The following is a 14,238-nucleotide window of genomic DNA, read 5'->3' as shown; positions in this document are numbered from 1 at the left end:
AGGGCTATTAACTGTTGGGCAAGTACAACGTAAATTCCACAAGTAGGTTTAAGAAAATCACCCCACAGAGCTACCTTAAATGCGTCCCACTTGTCAGATGCATCTAGGGCTATTCCTTCGCTCTCCTTGATATGAACTTTAATTATGGCGTAACTGGTCCTAGGCTGCTTCTGTTCCAGTTGAGAGATAACCTGGCCTGGCAGTTCGGGCTGGACTGCTCTCAAAGGAGAAGGGTCAAAACTGATTTGCATATGGCTGAGTCCCAAAAGAGGTGACATGATGGACAGAATAAAGATGATTTGGGAAGTGACCCCAGTAATTACTAGTGGCTGAGATTAATTCAAGCATTCCATTTATCCCTTTTTGCAGATATCAGCGTGTTGCCCTAAGTGAGACAGGCATACCCAGAAGTGGTTCCCTGGCTCACAGGGTCACCAGAACCAAGCTATACCTGGCTGATGAGTTTTAATCAAAGTGAAACTTGTCCTAGATTGCTTGTGTTCTGGTTCAGTGAGGACCTGGCCTGGCAGTTCTGGCTGAATTGGTTCCATTGTAGCAGGGTCGAGACTGATATGGCTGGGTCTAAACTAAGGTAGCATAGTGTGCAAAATAAAGATGGACTGGTGTGTGACCCTGAGTAAATTACCAGTGACTAATATTAATTAAAGCATTGCATCCATCACGTTTTGTACACATCATCAAGGTTTTAAGTGGGCCAGGTCTCACCGAGTCTGAGCACCGTTTGGCGGGCCCTTCTCACGGATACGCTGGGGTCTTTTTGGCGGCCATATTGGGTGTGTACTGGCTGTAGATCGGGACGCCTGGCGGCGCCATCTTGGAGTCTCGACGTTCTAGTCGTCATAAGGACGCTAGACGCCTACTTAAGGGAGTCATGCTGACGCGCAGCGGGGTCGCCGGATTACCGCCGGAGTTACGCCAGAGTTTAGCCCGTCTGCGCCCGTCCGCGCTGAGGCCGTGCTGCAGGTTGTGCCGCTAAGAGATGATCGTCACTCGATGGGACAGGTAAAGTGTTTGTATTCTCTGCAGGACATGCTTGCTTTAAAGCCTTCCTTATTGACCTGCCATCACCGTTTTTCGCCCACTGGTCTTCTATGCTCTACTTCATGTCACATCTGTAAGGTGAGCTTGTTGCCCTTTGGTCCTAAGAATGATATTACCCACACTTCTTGCGCTCTGCCCAATAGATTACCATTAGGAAATGGGTTCCTAATTAATGCTAGATCATTGATTAAAAACAATGTCGCTTTCAACGACTTTGTGACTGCCAGGAATCCTTCATGGGTGTTCGTAACAGAAACGTGGGCCTCGGATTCTTCGGGCCATGATTTACTGATGGCTATTCCTGAAGGCTATGCACTTCATAGATTTGATAGAACTAGATATAGAGGAGGCGGGTTGGCAATTCTTTATAAAAATTCTTTTATCTGCAGCATCAAAGCCCTGACTGAGCCTTCGGATTCTTTTGAAGCCCTGTATTTCTCTATTGCTTGTTCTCCAGCATTATCTTTTACAGGGATTCTCATATATAGACCCCCCGGACTTAGATCTAATTTTACTGGTGAACTCTTTAGAATTCTAGAGCCTTACTTCGGTAAGCCCTCTCTTACTATACTTGGGGATTAAAATTTTCATTTAGATGACATGGGATCTAAGGATACACTGTCTTTGCTAGACTCGTTGGACGCATGTGGCCTTGTCCAACTGGTTAGTAGCCCAACACATCATGCTGGCCACATTTTAGATGGGATATTCTCCAATGACACGAGATTGTCGGTTGGTCCCCCTATACGTCTGGCCTGGTCTGACCATCTGGCAGTACCTTTAGAACTTGTATCCTCCCCTGGTAATGCGCCTAAGCGGAACACCTGTAATAAACAACCCAAAAGGAGCTTTAGGAATATAACCAATGATTCCCTTTCCCCTTTTATAGGGGTTAGGTCGTATTCTTCCTTTAGGGATGTCGGGGAAGCCGCACAAGAACTTGCCAATTCCATTACTAGAGCGGTAGATGTGCTAGCCCCCGCCTCTCTTCGGTATTCAGCAAGGTGTAATCCCTCTGCCCCTTGGTTTTCCGAGCCATTAAGGCTCCTGAGGCAAAGCTGTAGGAGACAGGAGAGAAGATGGCGAAAACTATGGGACCCCATTGAAGGTGAGGCGCATAAGCGCCTGTTGCGAGAATATAAGGCTAGGATAATAATGGAAAAGCAGGAGTTCTTTTCTAATCGGACCTCCTCCCTTGCTTCATCTAGGGAATTGTTTAAAATTGTGGACTCCCTCTGCTCTTTACAAATGCCTGAACCAGTGGTAGGGTCTCAGGAGCTTTGTAACAAAATCTCAGACTTTTTCTATAACAGAATTGATGACATTTATCTTGCCTTGGAAACTCAGAGGAGTACTCTGGGTTCCCAACTCTCCCGGGCCCTGGGAAAACTGGAAACCTGGACCAGAGATCCCTCTAAGATCCTCTCCTCTTTTCCATTGCTTTCTGTTGAGAAGATGGATCATTTGTTGAATAGAATAAAATCTGCCTCTCCTCTTGACCCCTGTCCTCTGAAAGTGCTGAAAGCATGTAGGGTCACTTTATTACCCCCTTTGATGGAGGTGATGAATGGTGCCTTAACACAGGGTGTGTTTCCGATGGCCTGGAAAAAGGCGATAGTGAAGCCCCTGCTTAAAAAGCCCACTCTTGACCCTGAAATGCTCAAGAACTTTCGCCCTATATCGCTGCTTCCTGCTCCAGCGAAAATGCTGGAATCTCACCTGAATTTCCATCTGTCGGCCTTTCTAGATTCTTCTGGATACTTGGATGATTCCCAGCATGGATTCAGGAGGTGCCATAGCACCAAATCTGCACTTACTATGGTGGCAAATAACATTTGAATGAAGGTGGATCAGGGGCAGACCACTCTCCTGGTCCTTTTGGATCTTACGGCAGCATTCGATACCCTCTCTCCCTCGACTTTAACATCTTGTCTGAGGGAGTTAGGAGTAACGGGTACAGCCTTGAGTCTCCTGTCCTCTTTTTTAGATCAAAGAGAGCAGAGGGTCAAGCTTGGTGAGTTTCTATCCCCGGCTAAAGCCTTGCAATGCGGGGTTCCACAGGGGTCGGCCTTGAGCCCGACCCTGTTTAACATCTATGTGGCCCCTCTGGCAAGGCTTGTGAAATTGCACGGGATGGAAGTGGGTCATATGCCGATGACACCCAAATCATGGTGTCCCTGGCCCACTCGGATAATACATCAGCGATCAACTTTAGGAACTGCATGCAAGCAGTCTCCGAATGGATGATTCAAAACTCCCTGAAGTTGAACGGTGACAAAACCGAAGTCCTGATTTTTGGCAACAATCAGGACTGCTGGTCTAATGAGTGGTGGCCCCCTTCGTTGGGATCTTGCCCTATTCCATCCCACTCCGCCAGGAATTTGGGCGTTATATTTGACACCTCACTGTCCATGACTCTCCAGGTGAACAGAACGATAGCAACCTGCTGGGGGGTTATTAAGATTCTTTGGAGAATCGTTCACTATCTCTCCCCCCAGTCACGTATGCAAACGGTGGTTGAGTTGGTTGGGTCAAGATTGGACTACTGCAATACTTTGTATGCAGACATTAATAAGGGCCTTATCTATCGCCTCCAGGTTGTACAAAATGCTGCAGCCAGATTTGTTCTGGCCGCACCTGCTGCCTCATCGGACACCTTAGCCAGGAAAAGCCTGCATTGGCTCCCTATTCAGTACAGGATTTCTTTTAAACTGCTGGTCCTGGTGTTTGGAGCTTTAAGGGCTGCACCCTCTAGCGCTTTGGGTTCTCTCTTAACCTGCTATATCCCTACCAGGTGCCTTCGTTCTTCAGAGATGAACCTTTTAGTAGTTCCCCGTTTCAAGAAAGTCAGGTGGGGAAGTAGGGCTTTCGCCATTGTGGCTCCCCGGCTATGGAATGCTCTCCCTTTAGAGATTAAGGCCCAACAGTCAATAACTCTCTTCAAAAAAGCACTCAAAACCTGGTATTTTAGTAAAGCCTATCAGTAAGCACTCTCCATTTTACTCAAGATTTAATTAGTAATCTTTTTTTTTTTCTAGGCGCCTTGACGCCCATTGGGCTAAGTATCGCGTAATAAATCGGATTTCATTTCATTTCACCGGCAGTTTTTTTTATAGGGGCCTTGAAACGGGTCTCGATCAGGCTCTGTTTTGTGCACTGGCGATCCGTTTTTTCCCGGACTGCAGGGACATTAATGTGCGCGTGCTCACACTGCTCATCACTAGTGGAGAAGTTACGGCATGCCATCATGCCAGGTGAGCGTTGAAAGACAAGGGAAATCCTTTAAAGAGAGTCATTTTCTCTCTGGATTTCCCTTCTCTTTTTGAAACGCAGAAGCAGCAACATCGTCCTGGTGTCAGCAGGGAGCGTTTTCAATATTATATACAACAAGCCATAGTTGCTGCTTATTTATCTTATGCAACTAACAACCATTGACAAAGCCAATAGTCCTACCACACTCCTTTGAGAGACCCCCAGTTTTTTCATACCACTTAAAGCCCTGCACATCATCCAAAACAGAGGGGCAATGTGAATCCATGTAAGGGATTAAAGTCGTTAAACACTGTGTCTACAAAGATTATGGGTTATATTCTTACGAGCTTAAATGCAAATACCTTCCCGTTTTCTAAGGTACAAAATACAACTAATGTAACGGTTTAAGACCCCCTTTGAAAAAATACGCAGGAAATCTAATTAAGATATACTGCGTTTAAAAATTTTCTTGGACACGGCTCCTTATTTTAATGCCACCAGGAAGATTTCCTTTTTCGAAAGCCACAATACTTGTTGGGAAGTCTCAGATCCCCAATCCTCAATCCTCCTCTCTCAATACCACTGAGGGCGATAAATCCTAGGTAGGAGAAACCCCTTTGCCACATAACGCTGCATGACAGAATCTACTGGTCCCCTTAACCCGTGGACTCCACTGCCGCCGGCATAAAGCAATCCGTAGAGGGAATGCTAAATGCCCAGTTGTCTTCACAATACAGCCCACTATCACTACAATCACCTGGTTCCCTGGCTCCCAGCAGACTTCTGACACAGGTGGATTCGAACCTCTCGCAGGTGCTTTCCCAGCTTTGACCCCAGAGTCCTTACTGTTGCGGCGGCCATGATGTCAGAACTACCGCTCGGCGCTCGCTGGTCTATCTTCGACTTCAATATAAAACATGTCCGTTGTCTATTTTGATTGGAGTACAACAGTATCGTTTCACGGCGACATTGCACTACGGGGTTGTGTAACGCTTGCTTCTTCTTAACTACAGATCGATTCACTCCGTGCTAAAACTAGAGGATATTCGCAACCCTGAATTAAAAATTATGTCCACGGGGTATTTTGCGAGTTCAACGAGTTCACCCCATAACAAAATGGCCGCCGTGTGCAAACGACCGACTTCTTCAATGTCTAAGCCACCTCGGTGAACTCTGAGTTTGATTGCTTTTGTATGACGTCGCGCGCAGTGTGTTGTGGGCGAAAACAGAACCTGGGAGATCGAAGTGTTTATTCTTGGTTGTTGGCTACTTAATATTGTCGCCAACATGCCGGAACGAGAGTCAGGTAAGTGTGCAGTTAGCAACAGGGGTGGACGGGCGTGGAGGGGAACGCGGTCAAGAGTACTGATCATTTTCAGTTCTTTTTCGCTTTGGTAGTCCATTTTTGTAAACCAGGTTTATGAGTCTCTTAAGGTGGATTTCGGGTTGTCCCCTTTGGTGACATCCTTGATTACTAAGCGCTCAAGATCTAAAATAGTGTTATTTTGTGATGACTATTAAAAACGGCTGATATAATCCAAATTCACCTCATTTGTAGATGCCAGATGTTCAAGTTTACTCGTGTGACGTTTCCAGGGTTTCAGGTTGCTTATTGTGCCCTTTCAATGCTTTTTGTGTGCCAATATGTGATACTTTATTGCAAGTAGATGAAGACAGTATTGTCAGAAATGTCTCTATTGGGCAATGTAGTTGTTTAGAAATTACATTAAAACAACTGCAATACCCCTCAAGTGGTTAAACGAGGTCACCCACTTCCCTGGATTCAGACTTGCCTTTGCTAAAAAGTTAGGACTCGCTGAACGAGTTACTTACTTGGGGGCATATCAGCAACAACCGGCGATAATTATCGCTAAGCGCACTTAGCGCTAGGATAATTATCGCCGGTTAGTGTGGATTTTTATCACTGAGATAGCGTGCTATTAGCAGTGCTTATCTCAAAAGCGATGAAAATCCTCACGCTAACTGCCTAACGTGAGATTATCGCTGGAAACCCAGCGATAATCTCACGCAATGTGGCGTTAGCTTGATGATAGGGACTCACAAACTTAGCCATGATATCCACCTTCCATAGGATATCATGGCTAAGTCAGTCTTGAAGCGTAAGGAAAGTAGCGATAACAGGGGTTATCGCTACTTTTCTTGCCGCTATGCTTCATAGCGTGGGGCTTGATGATAGGAGAAATGTCGCTTAGCGACATTTCTCCTGTCATGTCGGGTCAGGAACGCCCACTTTGCATCTCATTAGAGATGCAAAGCTGGGCGTTAGGAATTCCTACGCTAACGCAAGTTATCATGCGTTAGCGTGAGCTTGCTAATTAGGCGATAAAATGATCGCAGCTTTTCGGCCAAAAACGGCCGCAAAAGCGGCGATAATTCTATCGCCTCGCCAATATGCCCCTAAGACACTGGCCACCCTTCAGCTACATCTTGGGCTTAACTCCCCTCAATCCCCACTCGCAAAATAAACAGGGCTCCTGCCCATTCTGCTCTCGCCTACTCATACCAGTTGAATTGGGCAAGTATCTGTGTTACCTTATACGGTACAGAATGCCTGAGTGATATGCTTGAGCACAGGATTCCACCTGTCTCTTACTAATCAGCATAAATCCCGCGTTAACGGGTCGATAGATCTTTGTTGTCAGCTGAGACTCAAAGTTGAGTTCTCAATATAAATCTTTATCATCATTACTGCAGCTCAGTCAATAATGAGAGTTTAGTTTCAAATCTTTTAAGTATTCAGTCTTATATTAAGATATTCTCAAAATCTCATCATTAAAGATTAGCATAATCAGTCAATTAATATTTAGTAATTAGATGTCAGTTCAGTAAAAATCAAAATAAAGCATCAATACAGTAATTGTTTCAAGCGCAAGGCCGGACTGGCCGTAGCGGGCACCGGGCATTTCCCCGGTGGGCGGCCAGGGTTGGGGGCCGGTTTTGGGCCCATGGGGGCCGATTTTGTTACAGGGCCGTTTTTGCAGCATAGCTGCAATATCGACCACTGTAACGAAATTGTCCGAAACCGGCTGTGGCAAACAGCTCAGCCCCAACCCCCCAGGGGACTGGCCAAGTACTTTCCCAGGGCCGGTTTTGGTTCCCAGTCCGGCCCTGAACAAGCGCATTCCATAAAGAAACTTCCCTATTCTAAGCTAAGTCAAGATGAGTGCAAGAAGGTTTAAAGGTGTCTGTTCAGATATCTATGAAGAGTTCTGATGAACGAATCAAGCATAAGCAAGAATCTTTTGCAAAATAAGCTGGAAAGTATTTCTCAGCTTTAGGAAAAGCAGATCAAGAAATAACGAAGACTTCTCGGAGAGATGTTCAAGAAACTCAGTGTAGAGTCTCCTCTCAGAGAGTCAGGGAAAGGGGGCACATCTAATGTGGTCTGCGAAAAGAAGTCGTGACACTAAGCTAGGAACATGCACTAATATAAAACATATGTTTTCTATGTGGTGACCCTAATATTCTTTCTTCTTTATGTACAATAAGATTCAGTGTAGTTGAAGGAACAATGGTCGTGGAAAGGCCACACGGTCCTCAGGTAGCCTGGGCTACTATTATTTAGAGTTGGGCTTACGTCTAGGTTTTAGTAATGAAGAGGGAGTCCAAGTAGGACCGTGACGACAATGTATGCAGGGACACAAGGTTGTATGAATGACATCGCATTTATTAATATCATAAATGGAGTATCATCGAAATTTAAGTAGATAGTCTTAGTGCTCACACATATACAGTGAAGAAGTGCGTGAAGTGATTGGTGCTGGTGACTTAAAATTTACATCGCATTGACAACATGTACACAACTCAAAAAGTATTAGGCTAAGTAGAAGGAGTTTAGGTTGTGAGAGTCAACGGCGTTTCAATCTCCTTTATTAAGAGATCATCATCAGGACGAAAGGACGTGTGAGCCGGTAAGATCTAGAAGAAGAAACAACATTGGTCCTGGGGACAAGAGACATGTATCTAGCACGAGTACGGAATTAAAAAATGGAGGTTGGGGAATTACTCACATTGATCACATGTACCAGATATATAGTTAATTAATTACAATTAGTGAAAACAGGCAAGGCAAATGAACAATTTCTGAAAAGGATCTAATTGAAAATTTAGTCTGCACAGGGTTAACAGTCAGCTTGTAAAGCTAATCGCCTAGGGGGAGCACAGTGGTAGAGGGAGTGACCACCTGATCGAGTTAACCAGGAATCAGAGGCAGAATTGGGCCAGAACAAAATTAGGCGAATAAACATCTCAATGCGGAGATAGGTGCTGAATAATGGCAGCGGGTGCAGGGCAGATAACGCAAAAGTGGGGCCTAGTGTGATCAATGGGCTAGGAGGGAAGGTACAGAGAGGACAACCACGAGTGAGTCTTAGCCCAGTTATGTCTAGGCACGAGTGAGATATCAGCAATAAAGGAAGAATCGCGTATGCTACCTGAAAGTCGGGCGGTCCGCAATTGATGAAGCTTGAGGGGCTGGGTTCCAGTAGTATTCCAAGTGATTCTATTAATCGATAAGATTCAAGCATGCTCCTGGGAACAGGTCTACTCCCCATCTTCTCACCAGAGTACAGTCGTCTTTTAATCATGTGTCTTTGAACGTTGCTGCACATCCTTTCTCGTATCACAGAATTTCTTTCCGTAAATTATCCGCCCTGTCATCTACCTCTTCTGCGGTGTGAACATCACTATCAGTCATCTGACACAACAAATGTCTATTCATTAACTAATAATCAGTAGCTTCCAAAACTGCAACGCCTGCAGCAATGAGGAGAAAAACATCATGCTGAACTGTAGTTTAAAGTGATAAAACAAGCATTTCAGTACTAATGAACATTCACAGTAAATCATGGCACCTTTAGCAATGTCAACTTAACAATAATACATGCTTCATTACTATATTGCAGACCTATGCTATTTAAGTATTTTTGCTTACTGAAATATTTGCATTTAACATACTACATTTTTAGGTGTAAATTCTGCACGTTGCATTTTTAATAAAGCGTTTTTGTAAATCATTAAATTCGTGTCAGCAGTTGCCCCCCCCCCCCCCCCCAGATGGGTGAAAAAGCATCACAGTTTCTTCACAAATGACACTTTCACTCTCTGTTGAGCCTTCTTTTTTCATTTCTATGTTGACCAAGTTCTCTGTTTCTTGTATTCCCTGTTTTTTCTGCTAATTCTCTTCTGACATCTCTGTTACTTTCGTCTGTTTAAACAACATCTAACTATTCTATATGCAATATATAAAGTTATCAAACACCTGTTATAAGAGCAGGTTCAAAAATGACTTTAAAACTCCTCCTTCTGTTGCAACCCAATTACTAATCGCAAAAGATCTTTTGCTTAAATGTTCTATTATCCCAGCAGTTTCTAATGGTTCGAGTTCAGGTCAGAAATGTTCTTTGCACATTTTTCTAACTTTTTACTCATGTCTGGTCTGTATGAGCAGCAATGCTGAGCTTTCAGCATCTTGCAAACTCTGTCTTTGTCTGCCATCAAAATGTCTAAATCTAATTGGTCTTGTAAAACCATTGACATAATAGCCTTTAAATCTCTGTTAACAGCCAGCAAGGCTCCAGATGCACTATTTGCTTATCCAGCCACTACTGTAAACAGCTTTCTAATAAACCACATTTTTAGGTCTCTCATAGCGTTGCAGTTCAACGCACTGCTCGCTTTGCGAGACATGCATTATGCACTATAGTGGGGGTAGCTCCGTCCACTTTCCGGCCAGATTTTTGATTGGCTTCAATCATAAATGCCGCATTTTGATTCGTTTTTGACTGCTTAGTCCCTCCTCCCGACGGCCATGTTGTCATTTATATCCTTCCCTGGCTATTGGCCCCTTTACTCCAAAACTATTTTTGGCCCCGTGTCGCCCCCTCCCACAGTTCATGACTTTTCGGCCCCCCTTCCTTCATTCCCCTCTCCCCCACTCCTGTTCGTGACTTCCTGGACCCCCACCCTCCCATTTCCAATGCAATAGGTCTCCCGTAAATATGAGTCCTATTGCATTAAGAAATGCTGGTTTGTTGTGGGATTGGATGGATGATTGCGCTCTTTTTTGGTGTCGCGCTGCTGACGGCTTATTTTGCCTGACCAAAAGATGGCAGTCTCTATAACACATGCGCAATACAAGCATGCAAATGCTTCACTTCCGCCTCTAGCGCACTTGGTGCAACGTCCAAGTTACAGGAAACTGGGTGATTCGGGACTGTGTACCCCCATCTTTGCACTGACAGCTTTTGTATGTTTCTGGCGCACACGCCTGCGCACGTCCTGGTTGTAAAACAGATTCCTTTAAATTAGCATCGGGACTGCAGGCACACAACCACAGATGGGCTATAGAACCGTGCTGATGCGGTCCCCTCGGCGCCTCACTGTACTTTCAGTGAACTCGCGGGGACACCGTTTTCATGTTTCCGGCGTAGGGCACATTGCTGGTAAAGGAGCTTCCCTGGAATTTACCCCATATCCCATGCTTGCGATTCTAGTGGGTTCTACAACTCGTCCCCGTGTCCAAACCCCACTGCTGGGCACCAGGCGCAGGTCCCTGGTGGTGTGGAACGGATATCATGATGTGATTGGATTGACACTGGCATCGGTTCTGCTCTCCGGCCTCGTTTTGGGCCTCTCTTGGTACCCACAGTTTACAGTTCTGGTGCCTACGTCCTTGTTTTTTTTTTTTTTTTTTACTCCAAAGCTCAGTGTGGTGCCCACTTCAGGGACTCCGCGCTTCATGTTCCCTTTTTTAGGTCGAGGACCGTCCGGTCTGCCGAAGGCAGAACCGGAAGTCAGAGATTTAATGATTCTTAGAGTGGCTATTTAGCCCGCCTCTCTTTTTGCTTCTCCTCCATTGGCTGGCTTCCTAAATGGAGGCCAGCCATTGGAGGAGAGAGCCGTCCCTCCAAATAGGCTCCGTCTTTTTCAGATTCGGGGGCGTGTTCCGTGCTCTTCTTTCCACTTTTTAGCCACGCCCCCGAATCTGAAACCACCGCTGCGTTTCTCTGAGGCATTTCTGCTTCGCCTCGGAGAAAGGCAGTGGTGTAAAGGCAGTGGTGTGCTTGTTAAAGTTTAACGTAGACAATCCTCAGCCTTCTTAGAGAACTTGTGAAAGTGTGCCACGTCGAACTCTCTGTAAGTGCTTCGTCCACTGGGAATTAATTAAGCCACCTTCTTTTCTTAACAACACAGCAGTCTGTTTTGGTGCCCGTTTTAGCCCCGTTCCTCAGATACCGAGAATCTGCCTAATCGTTTTCCACAATGTTGGGGTGTCCCCGGCGGGCTCCTCGGTACCCTCTGCATGGGTCAGTCCCCAGAAGGCACCTCCGTGGTCCGTCCGGGGCGCCGGCGGGTCCAGGCACAAGTTTCTCTCAGAGCCCGGGCAGCAGCGGTGGAGGCGGAGGGGCTGCGGTCTGCGAGCCCTGTGCTCGGCTGCTCTCCGGGTGAGGGGGCGGAGCAGGGCTGCGCTTCGCTCCCGCAGAGTGGCAGCTGGAGGTGCCTGGCCGCTTCGCTCTGTGTGTGTGCGTGCAGGCTCAGGGCTGGAGTGTGCCTGTCTCTGCGCTCTGGCATTACTCACCCCGCTCCGCCGCCGCTCTCACCCTCGGTAGCCCGCCCCCTCCTCCAGCCCGTGAACATGGTCTGCTCTCTGCTGCTTCCAGACCCTGTAGACTCAGACCCAGCGTCGCAGCAGTCTACAGCCGCGCAGAACCGACGCTGCGAGCCAGCCACAGTTTCTCCCAAAGCTCTGGGGCTGACGAGCAAAAATGAACATTTAGAGAGTAGGCTTGTTTTAAATAGAGCTGTGTTATTTAGTTACCACCGCTACAGCATTCAAGCATGTTTTAATTGAAACATTCAACTTACTGCTGCAGCGTTTCCGTGCCAGAGGCACCTTGTTAACTTTTAACACAGGGTCGTGGAGCTCCGGATGGCGGGAAAATAAAATATACTCTAGAGGCCTCCAGCAATCGTTGATTGCCCCCCTCCCCCCCCAAACATTTATGCGTTAGTGTCGTGTTGGCAATTTGAAAGGTTGAATTTGATTTTAAGGTACTTCACAGGCGCAAATAAGCACAGCAGCACAGCTAAAGCTGGCCTGCTGTTAGTGTGAACTTTTGGGGTTGGCTTGGGCTGGGTTTTGTTGGTGACTGACTGATTTTGTAGAAAAGATTAAGAATTGGTGCCACCGGGACTGAATAACGGACAGGCGTTCCTAATAACGCAAACGTGACGTTCCAGGCACCATTTGAGCGAATATGTAGATCTCATACGTGTTCGTTGGAGATAACCGTCATGGTAGCTGAGGAGACATTTTTTTCAGACCTTCAAGTTTCAAGGTTGAAGACACAAAGGATTCTTGTAAATACGCACAGAAAAGGGTTTCCCTGTCCCTGCTGCTCCAGCAAGAGTTTATTCTGTTCCTATTGCAATGTATGGGCTGTGAATGTTATTCAGATATTTTAGATTTAGAATAGAATCTTTGCTTAATTTGGAGAAAAAAAAAGTGCCAGGGCTCTCGTCAGGAGCCCACTGCAGCTGGCACCACACATTGCCCCTGCCATGCTGCCAAATACACCACAACTACTAACCATCACATTCCTACAAGTGTAACAATTAGGACTCTTCCAGCCCCCCCTCCCCCGGCTATAAGAATGGGTTGGGCAGCAGGCAATAGTCATTTTGAATGTATATTGAATTAACAATTGACTGTTGTGGTCATCTCTAAATCAGGCAGACAGCAACAACTTGTGGCAGACTGTCACAAGCACCGGTGTTGACAAAGTGTTGGCACCGAGCCGGAAACCACCGGTTCGGCAATGGAGGGAGATGCGTTGCCTGGGCATGTCACAGCTAGAGAAAGCGAAAAAAACGGATATGGCCCTGGGCATACTGGTCCTACAACTCTTAGAATGACATCAGCCCCTTTGTAAACACCGCCTAAATAAGTGATACCTATGTGGTCCCATTGATGGAATCTCTTCAGGGCAGAGAGCTGATGGCACCACAGGCCGCACCACATTTGGGTGAGTTTGGTTAGCTTGCGGCCCTTGTGATTCAAGCGTAGTGCCACCCTCCACAGTCAGGTGAGTTTGGTTAGGTTGCGGCCCTAGTGATTCAAGCGCAGTGCCGCCCTCCACAGGCTGGTGAGATCGGTTAGCTTGCGGCCCTAGTGAATCAAGTACAGTGCCACCCTCCAGCAGTGTATCACCACTCGGGCTCAGGAAGACATCGTCCTGGATACTGGGTTTCCATAAAGAGTACAGAGCACAGAAAAGGCCTGGAGGAACTCAAAATCTACAGAAGCCCACAACAACTTCAGAGCCGCCATCAACGCCCACCACCATCTCATTAGAAATACGAATAAAACAGCGATCAAAGACAGAATCTCCACACATGCGCACAACAACTCCTGGCCGAGCCTTCTGGTTGGTCTAAGGCTTCACAAGTTGCCGGAAATGAAAGACTGATGGGACTTGTAGTCCAGCCTTCCCTCAGCTGACACGCCGTAGATGCGTGTAACGCCCCGCCCCACCCTCTATCACAGACTAAAGTCAACAGCGCGGTGGCCATCTTAAGAAACAGCATATGAAGGTACAACACCCAACAGCGTCTCAGGAAACAGGTTCCGCCATAACTATGACGCGGAAAGACTAATAAGAATGCAATTGACAATCGTTTTGGCTTTTGCAAAATAGAAATATTTTTCCACATTTTATAACACGGTTCTCTGTCTAACAAAGGTACAGAATAGGTAACGACAGTGCACACCTTACATCAGCTAATCAAATTTACCACTGTCTTAAAGTGTTGGCAAAGCCAATTAGTTCTTGCCTTTTGGGTGCCTGTTAGGGTGACCAGACGTCCCGGATTTGCCTGGACAGTCCCGGGTTTTCACCAGCT

The 14,238-nt window shown here is 46.4% G+C and overlaps 2 protein-coding genes across 2 annotated transcripts in view; one reads left to right on the top strand and one right to left on the bottom strand.

Moving 5' to 3' along the window:
* The window catches only part of NDUFA2 (NADH:ubiquinone oxidoreductase subunit A2), a 70,812-nt gene extending 65,347 nt beyond the window's left edge, over positions 1-5,465 (bottom strand). Inside the window, exon 1 of the mRNA XM_085617813.1 lies at positions 5,072-5,465. Within this exon, the coding sequence (XP_085473939.1) occupies positions 5,072-5,175 (104 nt within the window). The 5' untranslated portion in view covers positions 5,176-5,465. The remainder of the gene's footprint in view (positions 1-5,071) is intronic.
* Positions 5,466-5,470: 5 nt separating this feature from the next.
* The window catches only part of IK (IK cytokine), a 133,415-nt gene continuing 124,647 nt past the window's right edge, over positions 5,471-14,238 (top strand). The window contains exon 1 of the mRNA XM_085617808.1: positions 5,471-5,620. Coding sequence (XP_085473934.1) covers positions 5,602-5,620 — 19 coding nt within the window. The 5' untranslated portion in view covers positions 5,471-5,601. The remainder of the gene's footprint in view (positions 5,621-14,238) is intronic.

The sequence above is a fragment of the Triturus cristatus genome, chromosome 7 (assembly GCF_964204655.1).
Source record: "Triturus cristatus chromosome 7, aTriCri1.1, whole genome shotgun sequence".
NCBI lineage: Eukaryota > Metazoa > Chordata > Amphibia > Caudata > Salamandridae > Triturus > Triturus cristatus.
Note: the sequence above shows the minus strand (reverse complement) of the source record. Positions and strands in the feature narration are given on the sequence as shown.